The sequence below is a fragment of the Trichomonascus vanleenenianus genome (genome assembly GCF_965637985.1).
Source record: "Trichomonascus vanleenenianus strain CLIB 3782 genome assembly, contig: TRVA0_010S, whole genome shotgun sequence".
In the NCBI taxonomy this organism is placed as follows: domain Eukaryota; kingdom Fungi; phylum Ascomycota; class Dipodascomycetes; order Dipodascales; family Trichomonascaceae; genus Blastobotrys; species Blastobotrys vanleenenianus.
The window spans coordinates 231,007-250,587 of NW_027481877.1; the positions used below are offsets into that span (position 1 = coordinate 231,007).

At 51.6% G+C, this 19,581-nt stretch overlaps 9 protein-coding genes across 9 annotated transcripts; 3 read left to right on the top strand and 6 right to left on the bottom strand.

Moving 5' to 3' along the window:
• Positions 1-313: 313 nt before the first annotated feature.
• Positions 314-2,350, bottom strand: TRVA0_010S02322 (Zn(II)2Cys6 transcription factor domain-containing protein; the record flags this gene model as incomplete). Its single annotated transcript, XM_076683739.1, has 1 exon — positions 314-2,350. The coding sequence occupies one exon, from the start codon at positions 2,348-2,350 to the stop codon at positions 314-316; it is 2,037 nt and encodes a 678-aa protein (XP_076542083.1).
• Positions 2,351-3,613: 1,263 nt separating this feature from the next.
• Positions 3,614-4,639, bottom strand: TRVA0_010S02344 (uncharacterized protein; the record flags this gene model as incomplete). Its single annotated transcript, XM_076683740.1, has 1 exon — positions 3,614-4,639. One exon carries the CDS (start codon positions 4,637-4,639, stop codon positions 3,614-3,616), a length of 1,026 nt encoding a protein of 341 aa, XP_076542084.1.
• An 822-nt stretch (positions 4,640-5,461) lies between these two features.
• On the bottom strand, positions 5,462-6,478 carry TRVA0_010S02366 (uncharacterized protein; the record flags this gene model as incomplete). The annotated part of the gene is made up of 1 exon (XM_076683741.1): positions 5,462-6,478. The coding sequence occupies one exon, from the start codon at positions 6,476-6,478 to the stop codon at positions 5,462-5,464; it is 1,017 nt and encodes a 338-aa protein (XP_076542085.1).
• Positions 6,479-6,972: 494 nt separating this feature from the next.
• TRVA0_010S02388 (beta-N-acetylhexosaminidase) lies at positions 6,973-8,733 on the bottom strand (the record flags this gene model as incomplete). The annotated part of the gene is made up of 1 exon (XM_076683742.1): positions 6,973-8,733. One exon carries the CDS (start codon positions 8,731-8,733, stop codon positions 6,973-6,975), a length of 1,761 nt encoding a protein of 586 aa, XP_076542086.1.
• Positions 8,734-9,185: 452 nt separating this feature from the next.
• Positions 9,186-11,711, bottom strand: TRVA0_010S02410 (beta-glucosidase H; the record flags this gene model as incomplete). Its single annotated transcript, XM_076683743.1, has 1 exon — positions 9,186-11,711. One exon carries the CDS (start codon positions 11,709-11,711, stop codon positions 9,186-9,188), a length of 2,526 nt encoding a protein of 841 aa, XP_076542087.1.
• Positions 11,712-13,043: 1,332 nt separating this feature from the next.
• TRVA0_010S02432 (uncharacterized protein) lies at positions 13,044-14,999 on the bottom strand (the record flags this gene model as incomplete). Its single annotated transcript, XM_076683744.1, has 1 exon — positions 13,044-14,999. The coding sequence occupies one exon, from the start codon at positions 14,997-14,999 to the stop codon at positions 13,044-13,046; it is 1,956 nt and encodes a 651-aa protein (XP_076542088.1).
• A 146-nt stretch (positions 15,000-15,145) lies between these two features.
• On the top strand, positions 15,146-16,054 carry OTU2 (deubiquitinase OTU2; the record flags this gene model as incomplete). Its single annotated transcript, XM_076683745.1, has 1 exon — positions 15,146-16,054. The coding sequence occupies one exon, from the start codon at positions 15,146-15,148 to the stop codon at positions 16,052-16,054; it is 909 nt and encodes a 302-aa protein (XP_076542089.1).
• Positions 16,055-16,986: 932 nt separating this feature from the next.
• On the top strand, positions 16,987-17,903 carry TRVA0_010S02476 (substrate-binding domain-containing protein; the record flags this gene model as incomplete). Its single annotated transcript, XM_076683746.1, has 2 exons — positions 16,987-17,239; positions 17,290-17,903. The coding sequence occupies 2 exons, from the start codon at positions 16,987-16,989 to the stop codon at positions 17,901-17,903; spliced, it is 867 nt and encodes a 288-aa protein (XP_076542090.1).
• A 377-nt stretch (positions 17,904-18,280) lies between these two features.
• On the top strand, positions 18,281-19,519 carry OLA1 (obg-like ATPase 1; the record flags this gene model as incomplete). Its single annotated transcript, XM_076683747.1, has 1 exon — positions 18,281-19,519. One exon carries the CDS (start codon positions 18,281-18,283, stop codon positions 19,517-19,519), a length of 1,239 nt encoding a protein of 412 aa, XP_076542091.1.
• Positions 19,520-19,581: the final 62 nt, after the last annotated feature.

Sequence of the window (19,581 nt, forward strand, 5' to 3'; positions counted from 1 at the left end):
TATCTAGTAATTGGGGGGACCAGTCCCCCCAACCCCCCCTGTGGCTCCGCTTCGCGGAGGTTGAGCTGTTTCGGTGTAACGCATTATAACGGGAATTTCGTTACAGGTTGGGAATTTGTTACGAAGAGTTTGTTACGTCGCCCAGGAAAAGGGGGTCTGGGGGCTGGCCCCCAGCTACGGGAGCTCGAGGGTTGGCCCTCGATTGTATATGGACTAGTAACTGTAGAGTAACTGAAGCAGCAGTTGGGTCGATTAGTACAATACATCGGTTAGTGGTTATAAATACAAGGGCGACTGGATGGTGGAGGAACGGCTAAAGAAGCGGCCTCTCGCCAATGGAGTCCAAAAGACTGTAAGTTAGAGCGTCTATCAGGTAATCCGGCTGAACGATATTGTTGTTAGTAGTAGAGGACATGGTCAGGTTCGTGGCTGGAACGGCCTCGTTAAACGGGGTAAACGACCACAGGTTTGGGTTGACAATGTCAGTGTTATAAGCGTCATGGAGCCACGCCATGGGCACTTCGTAGGCGTCAGTTGGCTGGTCAGGCGAGCTGGATCCAGTGGAAGCGGCAGTGGCAGCCGCCAGCTTGGCCTCGACCCGAGACAGACCAGACCCCAGTCCCCTGATTGCCTGGAAACAGGGAAGTACGGGCAAGGCGATGGCTTCGGCCAGCACAGCATGGGCCTGACTGATCCTCTGGAGAACCTGTGCAGAGTCAATGGCAAGGTTCATGGCCGGAGCTGTGGTGACGAGTTTCAGCAGCCACGCGCCGGCGGTAATAAAGATAGTAGGATAAAACACGGGCCCCACCGAGATGAGGCGGTCCATGTCCTTATCGCGGATGAGCATATCGAGTATCGTCATCGCGGACTCCTCGGCGGTCGCCATGAACCGCGCCCGGTCAGTGTCCGTCATCTGTGACCCGGGTCTTGGCGGACAGTATGTTTTGGCGCCAGGTTTGACTTCGCTCCCGGCCAGGCTATTTACAAACATTTTGGCAAAGTGGAAAGTCAGCAGCACCGGTTTCCAGGACGAAGGCAGCAGGCTTACGGTGAGCTTACTCATCCACTCGGTGAGCCACTTGTCGAGCTGATAGTTCCAATGCTCAATGATGTCGCACTTGATCTGGGAGTACAAGTCGACCTGAAGCATGAGGATGATGGCGCAAAGCTCTACGTTGGCGGTGATTTTTAGTTCGGCGACGTCGGTGTCGTGGCGTCCTTTCCTATGGCGCATCATGGCCGCTAGGAACTCAGCCAAAAACACGTCGCGGCGCTTTCCGTGAACGACCTGGCTCGGCTCAATTGCCCGTACGTGAATGATTCGCAGCCTCTGCTCGATAATATACGTCATTAACCCGATTGCGCTAATGAGGTCCCGCTTGGGAATGTCCTGCTGATGCGCCTGAATGGCTTCTGGAAACACCGTACCGGCAATTTCACTAGCCTTGAGGGACATTTTAAACCCTAGTTCTCCGCCCAGCCATGCGCCAGCTACGCTTAGGCCAACTACGAGATCAACCGACTCCTGCAAGCTGTTCTCGCGGTGCTCGTTAAGATCTTTGGGTAGCATCCCAGCAATGGCTTCAAAATGCTGCCGGAAGTACGTATGGCTCCCCTGGTACTCCGGATGGTAGAGCGACCCAATGGTTAGTATCGACAGGAACAGCAGCGGCGACCGCTCTCTGAGACCCGCGGCAGTAAACTGCGGCATGTACTTGAACACGAGAATCGGCAGGTACTTAGCCAGCCTCGTACTAAAATACTCAACGAGCTCAGCGGCCGAACTAGCGCTCACCTCGACCAGCTCGTAGTGCTGGTACTTGCGCCGCGTGCGGCGCGCGGCGGCCTCGTCAGCCGCACGGGCCTCGTCGTCGGGCGCGGCTCGCTTAACCCCCGCTACCACCGCTCCTTGTGAAGGCGGGGAGGAGCTGCCTGCGCCAGCCGAGGAGAGGCTTGTATTGATCGTGGTTGTCGATTCCGCGCCGTTGACGACGAAATTGCGGCTGAGCGCTGTGTCCGGGGAGCTGAGTCGCTCGATGCGACCCAATTGCTGGGCATTCTGGGCCCTGAGTGCGTCCAGCAGCTGGTTGAACCCTTCCTCGAGCCGCCGAAGGCGGTCCTCGACGGTGGCTGTCCACTGCTTGTCGTTAGCGCGCACCTCGAACCGGCACTCGAGATTGCTCGCGCGGCAGCGGTCGCACGTCGTGTTCCCGGGTACCGAGAACTTGCACTTCATCTTTTGCCGCCGACATGTTACGCACGCCTGTGGCCGCTTCGCCTTGTTCTGACCGGGAGACGCCGCATACGGCATGGAGACAACTACGTTGGACGGTTGTGGTGCCGACATGTAGTTTTGGTTGTATGTGGGTGGGATCGGTCGCGAATTATAACCTGTCGTCTATTAACGATTTCCGACTTCCCATCAAACGCAAAACAACCCAAAACCCGCCCGTCGTTCTCGTTAGGCTCAACGTTTCCCCGACTTCGCCCTGCGCTTAATGTCCCCTCCTTTATTCATTTCCATTGTAGCCCCAGCCTTCCTCCGTAGATCGACCTTTACATAAGCGATACAAGGTTCGACCCTGTCCGGCATAGAGACCGGTGGTTTGATGGGCCCATTTAAGCATAGAAGCGTTGAGATTTGAAACGTATTTTACCCAGTTAGAGATTATAATTGTAGCAGGATTTCCTGGGGCTCTGCCCCAGACCCCGTGGCTAGGGGCGCTGCCCCTAGAACCCCGTCAGTCCATCAAGCTGGCTTTAGACAGGTGATACATTCTATTGATTAGCGTACCGGTAGTTCCAATGTTGTTGGGCCTGATTTTACATTGGTTTATAGTAGCTGTTGGGTGTAAGCTCTCTCATATTGGCCCAATTGGTTAATGTTAGATTTATCCTCAATGATCCAAATATGGAGACCCGAATTGTACATTCATTTATAGTAACTATAGGAGCCGGGTTTAAACAAATAATAGCTAGCTGCATGCTATTTCAGTTGTCTTACTGTGGGAGCCCGATTGAATATCGACTAATAGCTATAAAGCATTCTTACTGGTGTAAATATGGGAGCCCAATTGAACGTAGGTTGCTAAAAGCTAGAACGCATTGTTACGAGAACTTCGTTACAAGTTGGGAATTTGTTGCGAAGAGTTTGTTACGTCGCCCAGGATACGGGGGTCTGGGGGCTGGCCCCCAGCTACGGGAGCTCGAGGGCTGGCCCTCGAATACACTCGAGTACCAGTATTATCTAGTAGTAATTGGGGAGACCAGCCCCCTCAAACCCGCCCTGAGGGTTCAATTGTCTGAATAACAGAGATATTCTCATAATACATCATGTATTCTACACATTATACTGTACGCCACATAGCCAGGTGATTTGCACATTACATTGTAGCAGTATATTGTAGCTATGGCCCAATTAATAGCAGCTAAAGGCCATTTTCAATGTTAAACACGAGGAATTGAACAGGATCCCAACCAGATAGATAGACCCTTCTGAGGAGAAAACGATATTCTCATAATGCATCATGTCTTCTATATGGTTACATAACCCCCATTATCTCCGCGAAGCGGAGCCACGGGGGCTCGGGGGCTGGCCCCCGAGAGAAGATTAGAAGATGGCGACAGCGTTCGGAGGAGAGGACACGCCGCCAACGCTATTCAATGGCACACTCGATAGGAAGAAGCTATACCGGTTGAGTCTCTTGCAGGTGGCAGCGAGCTCATCGAGGTCGAACATCTCGCCAATTGGCACGCCCCAGCCCGCCAGCAAGTAATAATGCAAAGCCCTCGATCCATCGACGGCCGGAGTGACCTCGAAACCGACTGAGTCGCCAGCAACCGCTACAAAGTGGTTGTCCCACAGGAACCGCAGCATATCCTCGGACTGTTCTACGCCAGAGTGTTCAACCTTCTTGTTCGGGTACTTCTTCTTCCATTCAGCATCCTTGTTGTTCCATTCGTTAATAAGGCCAACTCGCACAAACAAGATGTCGCCCGGCTGCAGCTCAATGTTGTAGTCTTTGATGATTTGCTGGAGCTCCTCGAGCCTGATAACCTGGCCTGTGAACGCCGAGAACTTAATTCCCTTTTTCTCTGCCCAGTCTGCGTAGTCAATTAGCACGCCCCGGCCGACGATACCCTTCTTAGCCCAGTGGTGGATGCCGATTCGGTCGCTCTTTCGATCCAGGATCTCGGACGGCTTCGTGCCGCCGTAAAACTCAATGACGTTATCGGGGTCCTCTGTCTCGCACACCTTGTTGATATCATCTGGCGACAGGTCTGGCTGGTTCTTGGGCCGGCCGTGGTGCCTGAACCCGTCCCATTGAGACGACTGCTGCGGGTTGAAGTGGTACACGTCGTCAAACGCGATGCGGCACGTCGGGTGCACAGTACGCACTTCGTGCTCAAACGGCTCTCGCCAGAAGGTTGGAATCTCCATCTTATCCATTTCCCACCCGAGTCCCACTCGGATACCGGTCTTGATCTCCTGGGCCGCGATCTTCGCGACGTGCTCGTCAGTCAAAAGGTTGAGCTTGCCCAGACCCTCTTCGTAGGACCCCGGGGCACCCCACTCCCAGTACCGCCGCTTATCCTTCAACTCGTCGTACTTTGGCAGATCAGCAAATGTCTTCATTGTTGCTTCGCTCTCTCTCTCTCTCTCTCTCTCTCTATGTAGTGTGCAATCTGGCAGTTCTAAGCTATTTATCCCCCCTACGAAGTGTGGAGCTTCATGTCGGTGAGACGTTACACCGAAGGTGGGGTATATAGTGGGGGCATTGCATGCGCGGGGGGCTCAATTAATTAACTCATACGATGAATCAACCATGATAATGATTACATGAGCTTGTAGAATGGGTATAATGGAAGTGAATTAAAATACAATCGAGCGGGTATATATTTCTTCAGGACTGCTATTACTCGGCGTAACTGGAACAGCAAACCCGGCTCGAAGCGTCGCAATGGGGCCTGTTATGGAGCCTTAGGAACGTAACGGGAATTTTGTTACAGCTTGGGAGTTTTGTAACGGGTGTAACGAAAGGGGGTACCGCGCCGTAACCATCAAAACTCAAAAAATACTTTAGCTTCAATGGACTGTTTAAACAGGGCGTTTTGTATTTGAAATACAATAGAGAGAATAATTCGTTAAATCTACTATTATTGAGCCTAACTGGCACAGCAATCCCGACGCGAAGCGTCGCTATGGGGTCTGGGGCTAGCCCCAGGTAAGACTCCGGCTTCAATGGACTAGCCCTTTAAACAGGGCATGTAAAATGAAATCCGTACAATTGAGAGTATATGCTCCAAAACTACTATTATTGAGCCTTACTGGCACAGCAAACCCGACGCGAAGCGTCGCTATGGGGTCTGGGGCTAGCCCCAGGAAAGACTCCGGATTCAATGGACTAGTTCTTTAAACATGTAAAATGAAATACGTACAATTGAAAGTAGGCATATCTTAGAAGATGGCTACAGCGTTAGGAGGGGAAGCTACACCACCAACACTGTTGAACGGAACACTGGAGACGAAGAAGCTGTATCGGTTGAGCCTCTTACAGGTGGCCGAAAGCTCGTCCAAATCAAACAGCTCACCAATGGGGACACCCCAACCAGCAAGCAAATAGTGATGCAACAAATGGTGATGGTCGACGGCCGGGGTGACTTCAAAAGCGATCGCATCGCCGGCGACCGCCACAAAATGGTTGTTCCACAAGAACCGGAGCATATCCTCGGATTGCTCAACTCCTGAGTGCCTCCATGCTCGAGTAGCAAACTCCTCCTTGAATGCGTCGTCCTGGCTGTTCCACTCCTGGATCATGCCAATTCGCATAAACAGAATGTCACCCGGCTGGAGTTCAATGTTGTACTCCTTGATGATCTGGTGGATCTCGTCGAGCGTAATCGCCTGGCCCGCCAGAGCAGAGAATTCAATGCCCTTCTTGGCCGCCCAGTCGACATAATCAATGAGCACTCCTCGGCCGACGATACCCTTCTTGGACCAGTGGTGGATACCCAGTCGGTCGCTCTTTCGGTCGAGAATCTCCGATGGTTTGGTCCCGCCGAGATACTCGATCTCGGTGTCTGGATCTTCCTTTGAATCGATAAGATCCATAACGCTCTTGTTCTCGTCCTTGGGCATGCCATGGTGCCGGAATCCGTCCCATTGAGACGACTGCTGAGGATTGAAGTGGTACACATCGTCAAAAGCAATCTGGCACGTAGGATGGACCGTTCGTACGACGTGGTTGAACTTCTCTCGCCAGTAGCTCGGCGACTCAAGCTTGTCCATCTCCCATCCAAGGCCTACTCGGATACCGGTTTTGATTTCCTGGGCCGCGACTTTGGCGACGTGGTCATCGGTCAGCAGGTTGAGCTTGCCGAGAGCTTCTTCGTACGATCCAGGAGGGCCCCACTCCCAGAATCGTCGCTTGTCTTTAAGCTCGTCGTACTTTGGCAGATCGGCAAATGTCTTCATCGCACTTAATTCTATTCGCAAATTTGTGAATTATATATTATCTGTCCAATGCGTACATTATTAGGGATATATATACATTTTCTCTTCAATTGCGGAGATGCCCTGGAGTCCAGTACAGCCGGTGCTGGTTCACCGAGGTAGACAACCGATGTGTGTGGGGAACCCATCTCCGAGATCTCGATCATATCTCGCCTGATTACGTGCCCCACTGCAAACCTCCACAGGAACCGAGCCGTTTAATCCTATTAGCTACACGATGCTATGTGTATAACGCTATCACTCCACTTAATGTCACTTCATTCCCGCCACTCCGTCCAATTAATGAGACGGGTGAAATTCCACTTCTGCAGGGCTGTAAGAGCCTCCGGAACGAATATACCGGTACTAAAAAAAAAAAAAAAAAAAAAAAAAAAATAAAAAACAGAAGATGGTGCAACTATGTAAAGTACAAGTACATTCTATGTAAATTGAAAACAAGATATATATAACTGATTTCATGGAGATACTTTAAAATCACACTTGTGAGGGTTGTGTAGACACCATTTAGGCATAATTGCGTGAGCATTGACCCCGCGACCCACAAGCCGCTCTCGGAACGCCAGCAAACGCTGAGTAAGGTCTTTACCACGGTAATTGCCCTTGCTATCGCTATTCCCTGACCACAGAAGCTCCGCAAGCGATGCCGTTCGCGGCCACACAATGCCATCAACGGTTGATCCGTCAGACTGCTCGGACCACAGAGCAGCCGCTCCACCAATGACACGGCTAGACTCTTCAGTCGTCAAACCAGTAGTCAGATCAAGCGAGTAAATTCGCTGCCAGGACTTATAAGGCCCGCACCACGAGCCACCGTCGCCATGGAAATTGAAGCTCGGCGTCCCTGGGGAAGGATCCATCTGCACGTTGTGCCGGTCATCATTGCCAATCCAAGACCCGAAGCCGCAATCTAGATATAAGAAGTCAGCAGAAGATACAATTACTTCATAACCCTTGGAAGTGAGCTCCTTAACCTTGCCGAGCCCGCCAGTCCACACCTGCAGGACAACATCCTTGGGGATCGATCGCGCAGGAATGTCTTCAGAAGTCACAGAGTCCTGCCACATAACAAGCTTTCGATCTGGTCGGTTCTTGAAAATTGGCAGAGTCTTGTCAACCCAGTACTGCGCGAGATCGCTCCAGGTACGAGACTCATCTTCTTCCATCCATTCCCTCGTCCGTTGAGAAGTCTTATAGCAGCCGGTGTTGAGCTCGTCAAAACCCACGTGGAAAAAGCTATCTTTAAACAGGCCACTAATGTCGTTATAAATTTTAGACAGTGTCGGGTACAGCTCTGGGTTGAGAATATCAAGGTGACCCGGCGTAGGCTCGACAGCAGTGTCTTCCCAGTATGTATCCTTGCATGCAATGAGCTCAGGATCAATCTCTTTCCACCCTGCTGCAGAGTGGCCAGGCATATCCAGCTCTGGTACGACTCTTACGCCTCTGTCCCACGCATACTGCACGATTTCTTTAATGTCGTCCGCAGAGTAAACCTCTCCAGTAGAATACGCATCTTTCGTCATCTGAGGATAGGAGGTAACTTCTACTGGCCATGACTGACTATCGGTGAGGTGCCAATGGAACACATTCATCTTGGCCAGCGCCATGGTGTCGATTTGACGCTTGAGCGAATCAATTGAATAGAAATTCCGCGAGGTATCAATGTGCAGCCCTCTGTACGGGTACTTCGGGGAGTCCTTTATGGTTACCGCTCCTTCAATAATCCGTCCGTAGTCCTGAGTTGTAAGCACTAGCTGCTCAAGTGTGGTCAAAGCATGCAATGCACCCCAGACCGTCTTAGCAGTAACCTTGATCCGGTCGGAAGAAACATCCAACCGGTACGATTCATCGACTCCATGCTGGAGCGGAGACTCCAAGTCGCCTACTGAAACATGCACTGTCTCAATTGATGGCAATTCGCCAAAGTTACTTGGAATGATCGAATCGTTGAAGGGGACGGTCTGGCCGGCAACTAGTACCGGTGGTGGAGCCCATTGGTCCTTTTCAATGTGATCCAAAGTCCGCTTGAACGCCATATCAAGCAGTTCATTGCCCGGTCCGCTGAGCGTAAGCGAGCCGGCCAGTTTAACAGGGCTCGTTGAGCGCCAATTGACGCTCGAAGGTGCGGGGAGCGGGTTTGCGAACGACGGCGGAGACTGGCCGCCAAACAGCGAAGCCAGAGACCCCCAAATCAGCGGAATCTGTCCCAGCTTCATTATTATTTAACAAGTTACTTTAGTTATTTATATCTGGGGCTATCAACAGCCCTTTATAGCCTTCGAAGAAGGTTACAATTGGCGGGGGTATACTCCACTCCATGCATATCGCAATGCTACATGCCGGAGATGGTGGTATCAGCCAGTACCAAAGTTACCATGGTAACAGTAAACGGCATACTGAAGCCGCACGCGCCGCACACCAGTGTGCTGCTTGTAGTAACAGTCTCCCCAAACACCCAAGGGCTTCGCTACGCGGAGATTTGGTTGAGATGAAGAATGTTATTTCGACGGGGGTTTGGGGGCAGAGCCCCCAACTATGGGAGCTCGAGGGCTGGCCCTCGAAGGAGTCGCACGGGCCTCAGCACCATAGACAACTTTGCATAAATCGTAGCGAAAAATAGGGATATCATAAATCATCATTATTATCTAAACAGTCGCAAGTATTTATCTTAAAGGCCGTTCCAGTAGAAAGTCTTCTCAGTCTCGAATGCGACAGTAGAAAGGACAGTTTCACTGCTGGAGGCAGCGTGAACAGTGTAAACATCCTTCTCAGAGATCCACTTGTCCTTGCTGGTGTCCCAGTAGGAGGTAGCATACTTCAATGGGATAGTAGCAGTCGCAACCTTAGTCTCGCCTGGAGCAAGGTCAACCTTGGCGAAAGCCTTGAGTTCCTTGACTGGCCGTAGAATACTTGGATTCTTCTGGGAAACATAGAACTGAACAGCCTCCTTGCCAGCAACACTGCCCTTGTTGGTCACTTCAACAGAGAAAGTGACGTTATCACCATCCTGCTTAGCAGAAACCTGGCCGTAGGTGAAGTCAGTGTAAGAAAGACCGAAGCCGAATGGGAACAGTGGCTCTCGCTTGGTGGCCTCGTAGTATCGGTAGCCAACGTGAACATTCTCGCCATAAATGGTCTCACCGTTCTCAGAACTGTAGGTAAGATAGGCTGGGTTGTCCTCAACTCGCTTTGGATAAGTCAATGACAGCTTACCACTTGGGTTCACGTCACCGAAGACAACATCTGCAATGGCGTTACCGGTTTCGTTACCACCGTACCAGGCCTGTACGAGAGCTGGGACCTTCTCAATCCATGGCAGGGAGACTGGGGTGCCACTCTGGAGGACGACCACGGTGTTAGGGTTAGCCTTGGTGACAATGTCAACGAGTTTATCGACGTGCTCGGGGAGATCCATGTGAGTTCGGTCGAAGCCCTCACTCTCATATTCCTTGGTGAGACCAACCGAAAGAATAACCTGGTCGACCTCCTTGGCGACTCGCTCTGCTTCGGCAAGAGTCTCCTCGATGCTCTCGATCTTTCGGAAACCGATCTGGCAAGCACCGCCGAGAATGATGGTCGAACCCTGCCCCAGAGTGGAGGTGTTGGCACCACCAAAGGCAACAGTCACTTTGTACTTCTGGCCCTTCTTCAATGCAATGGAACCCTTCTCTTCGATAGTGCCAGCACCCATAAAGGCAGTACCTCGCTTCTGGTTCTTCGTGTTGTCAACAACAAGAGCACCGTCAACAAATAGCTGAGCAGATCCAACGACCGAAACACCGAACTCGTATTCACCATCAGACTCTGGGACGAAGTAACCCTCTACGTCGCAGTAGAAAGTGTCCTTTTCGCCAATATCTGGCTTGTAGTCGGACATTGACATGGACGAATTGGTCAGGTAGTTCTCATCAACAAGCCGTCGGTTCTTATCAGACTGTGGGCCATCATAGGTACCCATGTAGAAGCCCTTCTTGCCATCCTTGGTGATGAGATGCTCACCAAGAAGAGGAAGAGACTTGGAAGTATCGAGACCAAGAGCGTACTGGAGATCGTCAACCTTGGCCTTGACACCCTCATATGGAGTGACAGCGTAGTAAGCATGCAAAGAGGCAGAGCCACCGCCACAGTAGGCCGCGATCTTGGCGTTAGGGCCAATAATAGCAGTCTTCTTGTTCTTTGGCAGCGGCAGGATGCTATTCTTGTTCTTGAGCAGGACAAGAGTGTTGCCAGCGATCTTTCGCAACATCTGTCGCACCTCCTCAGTGTCGTGCTCACCTTCTGGGGCCTCAGCTGGGATACCAGACTCGTTGAACGCACGCTTGATGGTCTTGAGCACCCACCGAGCATTGTCATCCACATCAGTCTCTAGAATAGTTCGGCAGAGAACAGCGTTCTTGAGAAGATCGCCTCGGTAAATGGTTGGGCCTGGCATCTCCAAGTTGAGGCCAGCCTTGACGCTCTCCTCAATGGAGTAAGTACCGAACCAGTCGGACATAACCAAACCATCGTACTTCCACTCATCTCGCAAAATGTCCTTGATGATCTTCTTGGACTGACTAGCGTGGGTTCCGTTGACTCGGTTGTAACTGGTCATGATGCAGCCTGGCATAGCGTCTCGCATAGCAAGCTGGAATGGCAGCAGGTAGATCTCTCGGAACGCTCGATCGGACACAATGGCGTTGTAGGCTCGCCGGTCGTCTTCCTGGTCATTGCACACGAAATGCTTCATAGTCGCCAGGATGCCTTCATCCTGCATACCCTTGATGACGGCGGAAGCAATGGATCCAGAAAGGTACGGGTCCTCGGAGAAGGACTCGAAACCTCGGCCGCCCAACGGACTTCGCTGGATGTTGGCAGTTGGGCCCAGGACAACGTGGACTCCTTTGGCCTTAGCCTCGTTAGCAAGAACTCTTCCAGCCTCAATAAGAAGCTCCGGGTCGAAGGTAGCGCCCATAGCAGTACCGCACGGCAGGCAGGCGGAAGGAGTGCTCTTGAAGAACCGGGTCCCTCGGAGACCATTTGGACCGTCTGACAGTCGCATGGTAGGGATTCCATGTTCTGGGATCGGCTGTGTACTCCAGTTGTTCTGACCAGCAAGAAGAGCTACCTTCTGCTCCAAGGTCATCTTGGAAAGCAGCTCCTCGACGTCAAACGTCAGCTTCTTCTTTTGTGCTGTCTCCTCAATTTGAGTCATTGTATATTATTTATCCAGGAAAGATGATTGTTAGCCTCCAGAATATCGAGGCGAATCCTCGAGGTACTTATACTCGTATCATATCAATCCTCCTGGCTGCGGTGGTATGGCTCGACGTTGATTATTGCGGAGTTTCGAGCCCCACCCCCGCCAACTTTCCCCGGATTTCTCCCGCTGAGCGTTGGATATCAACCAGTGCTCCGAAACACCGCCCGTTTTGCCGACAGGGCTGCGGCGTACATCTCCCAGCGCCCTATAACGGCCGGATCTTTGCATGCAGGACTGCGGATTAATTCACGGGTGAAATGGCCGCCTGTTCCTCGGAAGCGCTAGTTTCACCGAGAGAATAGACCGTTAGTTGCCTTGACGGTTCTTTAAAGATCTACGACGATGGTGCGGTAATGTGATTATGCACTCTATAACCCGTGCTACCGTTTTCTGTAATATTCCCTCCTCAGGAGGTCTTAACATCCACAGCGTTCTTCAAATCCAGGAAGCATAACCCCACCATTATAGTCGAATTGCTGCTAGATTGGGTTAGTAGCGGATGGATATTATGTATGTGGGGTTCTAGTGGGGCCATGGGCGATGGCCGCCGCCTGCGGCTCATCAGCCGCGCGATTGTCTCATACGTATGGCTGTTTGGGAGGGGTAGAAGGACGCAGTGGGCGGGGTGATTTACCCGAGCCAATAAGCGGCGTACGGCGAGAAGTGCGCACCCGCTGGCGGTACTTTTCCCGATTAGGAAAGCATATCGCACCGCTCAGTGGCCACATCACGTACCACAAAGCGGCCAGATATTCCCCGGATTGCAGAGTGTACCTACCACATTAGATCCTGATAAAACGTGGTAATAAAGGGTCTTTCAGTGGAGCAGCGGCGTAAATTAGTGAATAAGTAGCATAGGATAATGCTTTTTTATGAACTAGAGTGATCTTTTCTGATGCCGATAATCAATTTAACCAGAACTAGTGAGAGAATATTAATACCTGGTAGTTAATAATTCACAGTGTAAGACAAACAAGAATGCAATGCTTCGAACTTGGGCTGACCTCCGCAAAGCGGAGCCCCAGGGGGGTTTGGGGGGACCAGTCCCCCCAATTACTACGGGAGGAGAGTGATTCGAGGGCCAGCCCTCGAGCTCCCGTAGTTGGGGGCCCTGCCCCCAAACCCCCCTTTCAAGTCAACCAAACCTTCGCGTAGCGGAGCCCCAGGGGGGTTTGGGGGGACTGGTCCCCCCAATTGGAGGAGAGTATTCGAGGGCCAGCCCTCCCGTGGCCGCACTTCGCGGAGGTTGAATGTTATTTACAAGATACAAAAGATATATACACATCAAGCGGATGAAGCAGCGTCAGCGGTGGCCTGCTGGAGGATATGCGGAGGAACAGTGACGCCGAGCTTGCTCCATTTCAGCAGCAGCTTGGGCAGTCTTTCGCCGAGAGGGAACTTGTATTTGTGCTTCCCCATGGCGTCCACTACTCTCTGCACCAGCGCCGCATCGTTGTGGTTATCGGCGCCTTGGAGAATGAAGTAGTAGCTGTAGAAGTTAGGGTCAGTTCGCGAGTCGTTAACGAGCTGGAAGAAGATATCGGTGGCCTTGGCCAAGTCGCCCCGCTTGGAGAGCCAGTTGATGAGCTGGTTGTAAATTGGCGTGGACTTGAACAGGTTGAGCTTTGGCATGAGGTTGAAGTAGTAGATGGCCCGCTCTGGGTCGCCCACCGTCAGCTCGCCATCAATGATGGTAGCAAACGTTCGCGCGTTCGGGGCCAGCCGCTTTCGAATGAGCGCATCGAAAACAGCTCGCGCCGACTCAATGTCTCGAGAAGACTTACTGAGGCCGGAAATAATGGAAGTCATGGCCACCGTATTGGCCTTGATGCCGTTGGCCGACATCTCGTTGAGAAGAGCCTCGATTGAGACGTCCGGGCTCGACCCGACGCGGCGACAGTGCTTGAAAGTGGCGTCGATAATGCTGGTGTAGGTGATAACGTCGGGGGCGATCTTGTTGGCCTGCATCTCATCGAGCACGCCCTGGATCTTGTCAAACTGGCCCTCCTTAATGTAGGTCCGGATGAACGAGTTGTAGACGACCGAAGTCGGGGCGTACCCCTGACGACGGCCCTCTGCCAGCATGGCCTCAGCAGTTTCGATTTCGCCCATCTTGAGGTACCCGTTGATGGCAATGGAGAACATCTTGAGGGTTGGCGCCACGCCGCTGACCTTACCGGCCTTTACGTTATTGTAGATATCGAGGGCCACTTCTGCTCTCCGCGTTCGGAAGTAGAACTCCATGAGAGTCGCAAAAGTCTCGCCATCAGGCTTAACCTTGGCCGCTTCCATTTCATCCTTGATGTGCTCTACCACCAGATCGGGGGACTCTCGCGTCAGAGCACCGGCCTTGAGCAGGCTGTTCCACGTCAGAGTAGTTGGCGAAACGCCAGCATTCTGCATGTCATTCCACACCTCAAAGGCTCTCTGGACTCGCGAGGCCTCGGAAAAGCACGCAATGAACCGCGCATACGTCACTGGAGACAGCTTCTCCCCAGTAGCGTTGGACTTTTCGACAACCTCGGCATAGGAATCCTCGAGATCCTTAGCAGAGTCGGCATCCAGGGACTTGAGGAAGGCACTGCCGTTAATATCAAGGCTATCCATGCGAATCTGCTTCGTGTACTCTAGAATCTTTTCCAGCGCTTCCTTTGGAACGCTGTTGATGCCGCTCAGCGACAAGATCTCGTGAGCCCGTGGGTACTTGTTCAGCGGAACCAGCTTCTGGGCAATCGTAGTGTCTACTGGTAGCTTTTCTAGGTAGCAATTGTAGGTGTAAGCCACGAGAGCCGCCCAAGCCGCCTCTCGGTTGACCATGGCCGAAGCCATCTTGGCGTCTCCCAGCGTCTCGAGAAACTTGATCCACGATTCCAAGCCGGTCTCCGGCTTACCAGCAATGACATCCTCCATGATAACGTAGGAGCAGACCCAGCCAACGGCCACCCCGCCTTCCAGGTACTTGTTGTACAGATCCTTGGAGGAGATGAGATCGGCGGACGCAGCCTTTTTGTTCGTGAAGTAAACCCGTCGGAACAGGTCATTGTACACAGCTGAGGGCAGCTCCTGGGCCCGGCTCGGCTTATACGCGCTCAGGAACTGTTTGGCGGCCCCTGCGACGTCGTCCTTCCGCAGAGCAGCCTGGATCTGCTTCGCAACGCTCTGGTTCTGGGTCGCGGGCCGGCCTGCGCTCCGCGCGGTCGAGTATGCGGCTCTTCCTAGCCTAGCCTGCCGGACGAGCATATTTGGTATATCTCTCTAGTCTTGTTGAGGGGGATAAAACCTAGCTAAGGCTCGGTGGTGGTGGTGTGAAACCTCCAAAAAATTTCAAAATTTCACCTTCACGGTACTTCCGCCGCGCGACCACTTTACCACCACCAACCAGCGAGATGACCGAGTCCGAGGAGCAAATGCTGGCCAGACACCGTAAGGAGGCCAAGGACCTTATTGCGACGACAACTGGCATGAAGAAACAGGCGACTAAGAAGACACGAAAGGGCGTTATGAAGAAAATTGAAGAGATGGAGGCCGATCTTAAGCGGCGCCATGCTGATGAGCTCAAATCGCTAGACGGTCAACCAGCTGAGTCGGCAAATGAAGTAAATGGCGAACAAGAGCCAGAAGAAGAAGAAGACGATGCTGCTAAGCTCCTTGCTCAGCTTGCACTGGACATTCAAGCGGCAAAGGAAGAACCTAAAGCCGACGAGTCTCAGCCAATAGAAGAAGACTCTGTCAAGCCAAAGAGAAACCGAAGAAAAGAGAAATTGGCCAAGAGACAGCAGGAGATCGACAAAATAAGAGAGCAGGCGGCAGCTGAGGCAGAACTCCAGCCTGATTTGCGTAAGATCGAGCTGGAAAACATCACAAAGATATGCGATATGCAGAATCTCGTACAGTATGATATCGTCCCAGACGGGCATTGTCTTTTTGCATCAATAGCGGACCAGCTTCAACAGCGGCATAGCCTTTCCAGATCTGTGCAGGAGCTGCGGTCTGAGGCTGCGGGGCATATCCGAGAGAACCCTAACGATTTTGCGCCGTTCCTGTTTGATGAGGAGACGCTGACCATGAAAGAAATAGAGCCATACTGCAAGGAGCTGGAGTCTACTGCGATATGGGGCGGCGATATGGAGATCCTGGCGCTGTCGAATATCTACAATTGCCCAATATCAGTGCTGTTCAGTGGCAGATCGCCGCATAAGGTCAACACTGACGCGCCCAATCCAGAGCTAAGGCTCGTTTATTATAAGCATAGTTACGGACTCGGTGAACATTACAACTCCCTCCGTGATAAATAGATCAGAAACGCCTGCTAGTTGATCATCCTGGGGGGCCAGCCCCCCAGACCCCCCGTAGCTCCGCTTCGCGGAGGGGCCTGTAGAGATGGTGTACTAGGGGGGGTTTGGGGGGCTAGCCCCCCAATTACGGGGTCTGGGGCAGAGCCCCAGGAGAAAGCCAAGCCTCCGTACTTGAAAAAGATACAGTTTATGTTCTTCAGGTACAGCTGAGGAGATATTATCTGCTTTTACGTTATTTTAATTCCGGAAATCGTGGGTGTACATGCTGAGTTTGGAAAGAATTTGTTGGCTAGACGCTGTAGATTTGTGTTATTCTGCTAGTGATCTTCCTTAGCTTCTTCATAGAGATTAGAATAGTTGGTACAAAGAGTTCTATATTCAATATTCTCAACTAATCAATTTTTGGTCAAGATACCATAGGTATTCTCTACATTTGATCATTTCGTAAAGGACTACTGGCATCATGTTTTCAAGGTTTCTGGTAAATCTCGATATAACTTTTTATGTATTCTCTTTTTTAACAAATCGGCAGTTTCCATCAATCCTAGCCCCTATAGTACCTACTCTATGGTATTTGTTAAGCACCGTAAAGTTAGTTAAATCAGATAAAAGATTTAATTGTAAGGCTATGGCGCTATGCTTGCACTCCGGACCCCTTTAACTTCGCAATCGAAGTCATATCAAGCGTATATCAACAATTTCAATTAACTTTCTGTGTTCCAATCGCTACAATAACTCCGCGTAGCGGAGCCCCAGGGGGGGTTGGGGGGACTGGTCCCCCCAAGAAACACTCTATAGCTTCAATTGACCTGCAAATAGTTACCATGATAGTACTTGTAGTTGGTGGTATGTAGTCCGGAGGCCGAAACGGCTATTCGCCGACATAAAGTCAAACGACTCACCGAGCAAAACTCACCCACAACCCGTCAAAAATGATCAAAGTCGGCTACGTTCCAGAGCACTTCTCGACTCCATTGTTCTTTGCCAAGCAGCAGGGATACTACGAAAAGCACGGAGTCCAAGTAGAGTTCCTTCCATACCCCTCCGGTACCGGCCACTTGATCCAGAGCCTCAAGGATGGCACCATTGATGCCGCCATTGGCCTGACCGAAGGATTTGTTGCGGGTATTGGCAAGGGCTCCGACTGGTTCAAGCTCATTGGAACCTACGTCCAGTCGCCATTGTGTAGGTATTCGTAGTGGCTCGTGAAGAGGGAGGGACTAACTCATTTTTAGGCTGGGCCATCAGCACCGGCAGCAAGCGGGAGGATATCCAGTCCGTAGAGGACATCAAGAGCAAGACCATTGGCATTAGCCGAATTGGTAGCGGCTCCTACGTGATGCCATTTGTTCTGTCCCAGGAGAAGAACTGGCCAAGCGACTTCAAATTTGAGGTTCAGAACGACTTCAAGACATTGCGGGCTGGTGTCAACCATGCCAGCGGAGTCAACCCCACCGATGCGTTCATGTGGGAGCACTTCACCACTAAGAAGTACTACGACAATGGCGAATTGAAGAAGATTGGCCAGATCTACACTCCTTGGCCATCCTGGGTCATCACTGCTTCCACTTCGGTCATTGCAAACCAGCGAGACGACTTGGACAACTTCTTTAAGGCTGTCAACGAGGGAATTGCGTACTTCCGAGCTCACCAGGATGAGACTGTGGAGTACATTTCCACCAATCTTGACTACTCTGCAGAAGATGCCCGGGCCTGGCTCGCTACTGTCACTTTTGTCGACAATGTTTCGGTCATTGACAAGCCAGTGATTGTAGAAAAGACCGTAGCCATCCTTAAGAGTGCTGGCGTGCTCACTGAGGGCGCTGAATCTGCCGTTTACACTGCATAATTGGACAGATCCTTCACATCTCGGATGTACTACAGTACTGCTTAATCCTCTATATAAGTCATTTCCTTATTGTATCCCTGTATTAACTTTTCCAGCCTATCCCCGTAGCGGGTTCAATCACGCCGCGCTGAGCTTTCCTGGGGGGACCAGTCCCCCCAGACCCCCCTGGAGCCCCGCTGCGCGGAGGGGGCTTCGAGTCGATACACGAGAATGCCGAGACCAGCGATCCCTCCGCGTAGCGGAGCCCACAGGGGGGTCTGGGGGGACTGGTCCCCCCAGGAGTGTAATATGAAATGGAGCAGTGTCTCAGAGCCGCACCACCGTTGGACCACAAAATTTCAAAACATGATCGGGGACGAGGATCGACAAAGTTAAAGATGTTCAGTAGAGTGGCCCGGTTTAGCACCTGCGCCCGGAGACTCGGTCCCAAGAAAAAGGGCAAGGTCGTTGAGGAGGCGACAGTTCAACTGGGGCGACCGAGCAATAATCTCAAAGGCGGTATTGTTGGGCTAGCCAATGTCGGGAAGAGCACTTTCTTCCAAGCCTTAACTGCCTCGAAACTGGGAAACCCAGCGAATTATCCATTTGCAACCATTGATCCGGAGGAAGCAAAAGTCATAGTACCCAGCGCTCGATTCGATAAACTGTGCGAGTTATACAAGCCAACAGGCAGCACTCCGGCTACCCTGACAGTGTTTGATATTGCCGGGCTGACAAAAGGAGCTTCCAAGGGTGATGGTCTCGGTAATGCATTCTTAAGCCATATTCGTTCCGTCGATGGCCTTTTCCAGGTTGTTAGGGCGTTTGAGGACCCCGAAATCATTCACATAGAAGGAAATGTTGACGCGACACGCGATCTGCAGATTATATTTGACGAGCTGGCACTCAAGGATATGGAATTCGCATCCAAAGCTATCGAGTTGGCACAGAGAAGCATGAAGCGGGTACCCGCTGCCCAGCAGAAGGCGTTTAAGGATGAGTTGGTAACAGCAGAGAAGGTTCTTGCCCACCTGGAAAGCGGGAAAAGAGTTATCGACGGTGACTGGAGCAACAAGGAAGTCGAGGTTATTAACTCAATGTCGCTTCTTACTGCTAAACCTAGCGTTTACCTAGCGAATATCAGCGAAGATGACTATTTGGTTGGAAACACCGACACGCAACAAATGCGTGATATTAGGGAATGGATTAACGAGAACTCGCCTGGTGATAAGGTATTGCCCATTAGCATTGCCATGGAGGCGCGGCTAATAGACTTGGATCCCGAGGAGAGAAGCGTTGAAATGGAGATCCTTGAAACTAAGAGCGCCCTTCCCGAAGCGATTGTCGAGCTGAGAAAGAGCCTTGGCCTCATCAGCTACTTTACTTGCGGTGTGAAGGAAGTCAGAGAATGGACGATTCGAAAAGGCACTCGAGCGCCAGAGGCTGCAGGAGTCATCCATAATGATTTCCAAAAGACATTTGTTCAGGCACAAGTGATGAAGTATGATGATGTCGTTGAAGCGGCAGGCGACGAAGCTGAGCTAAAATCGAAGGGAAAAGTCCAGTCGAAGGGCAAGGATTACGAAGTTGAAGATGGTGACGTGATATTATTTAAGGCCGGTGCCCAAAGGAAATGATTTGTACATATTATGATATTCTAATAACTTACACCAAAGCTCCGATGATGGCAGTGGAATTC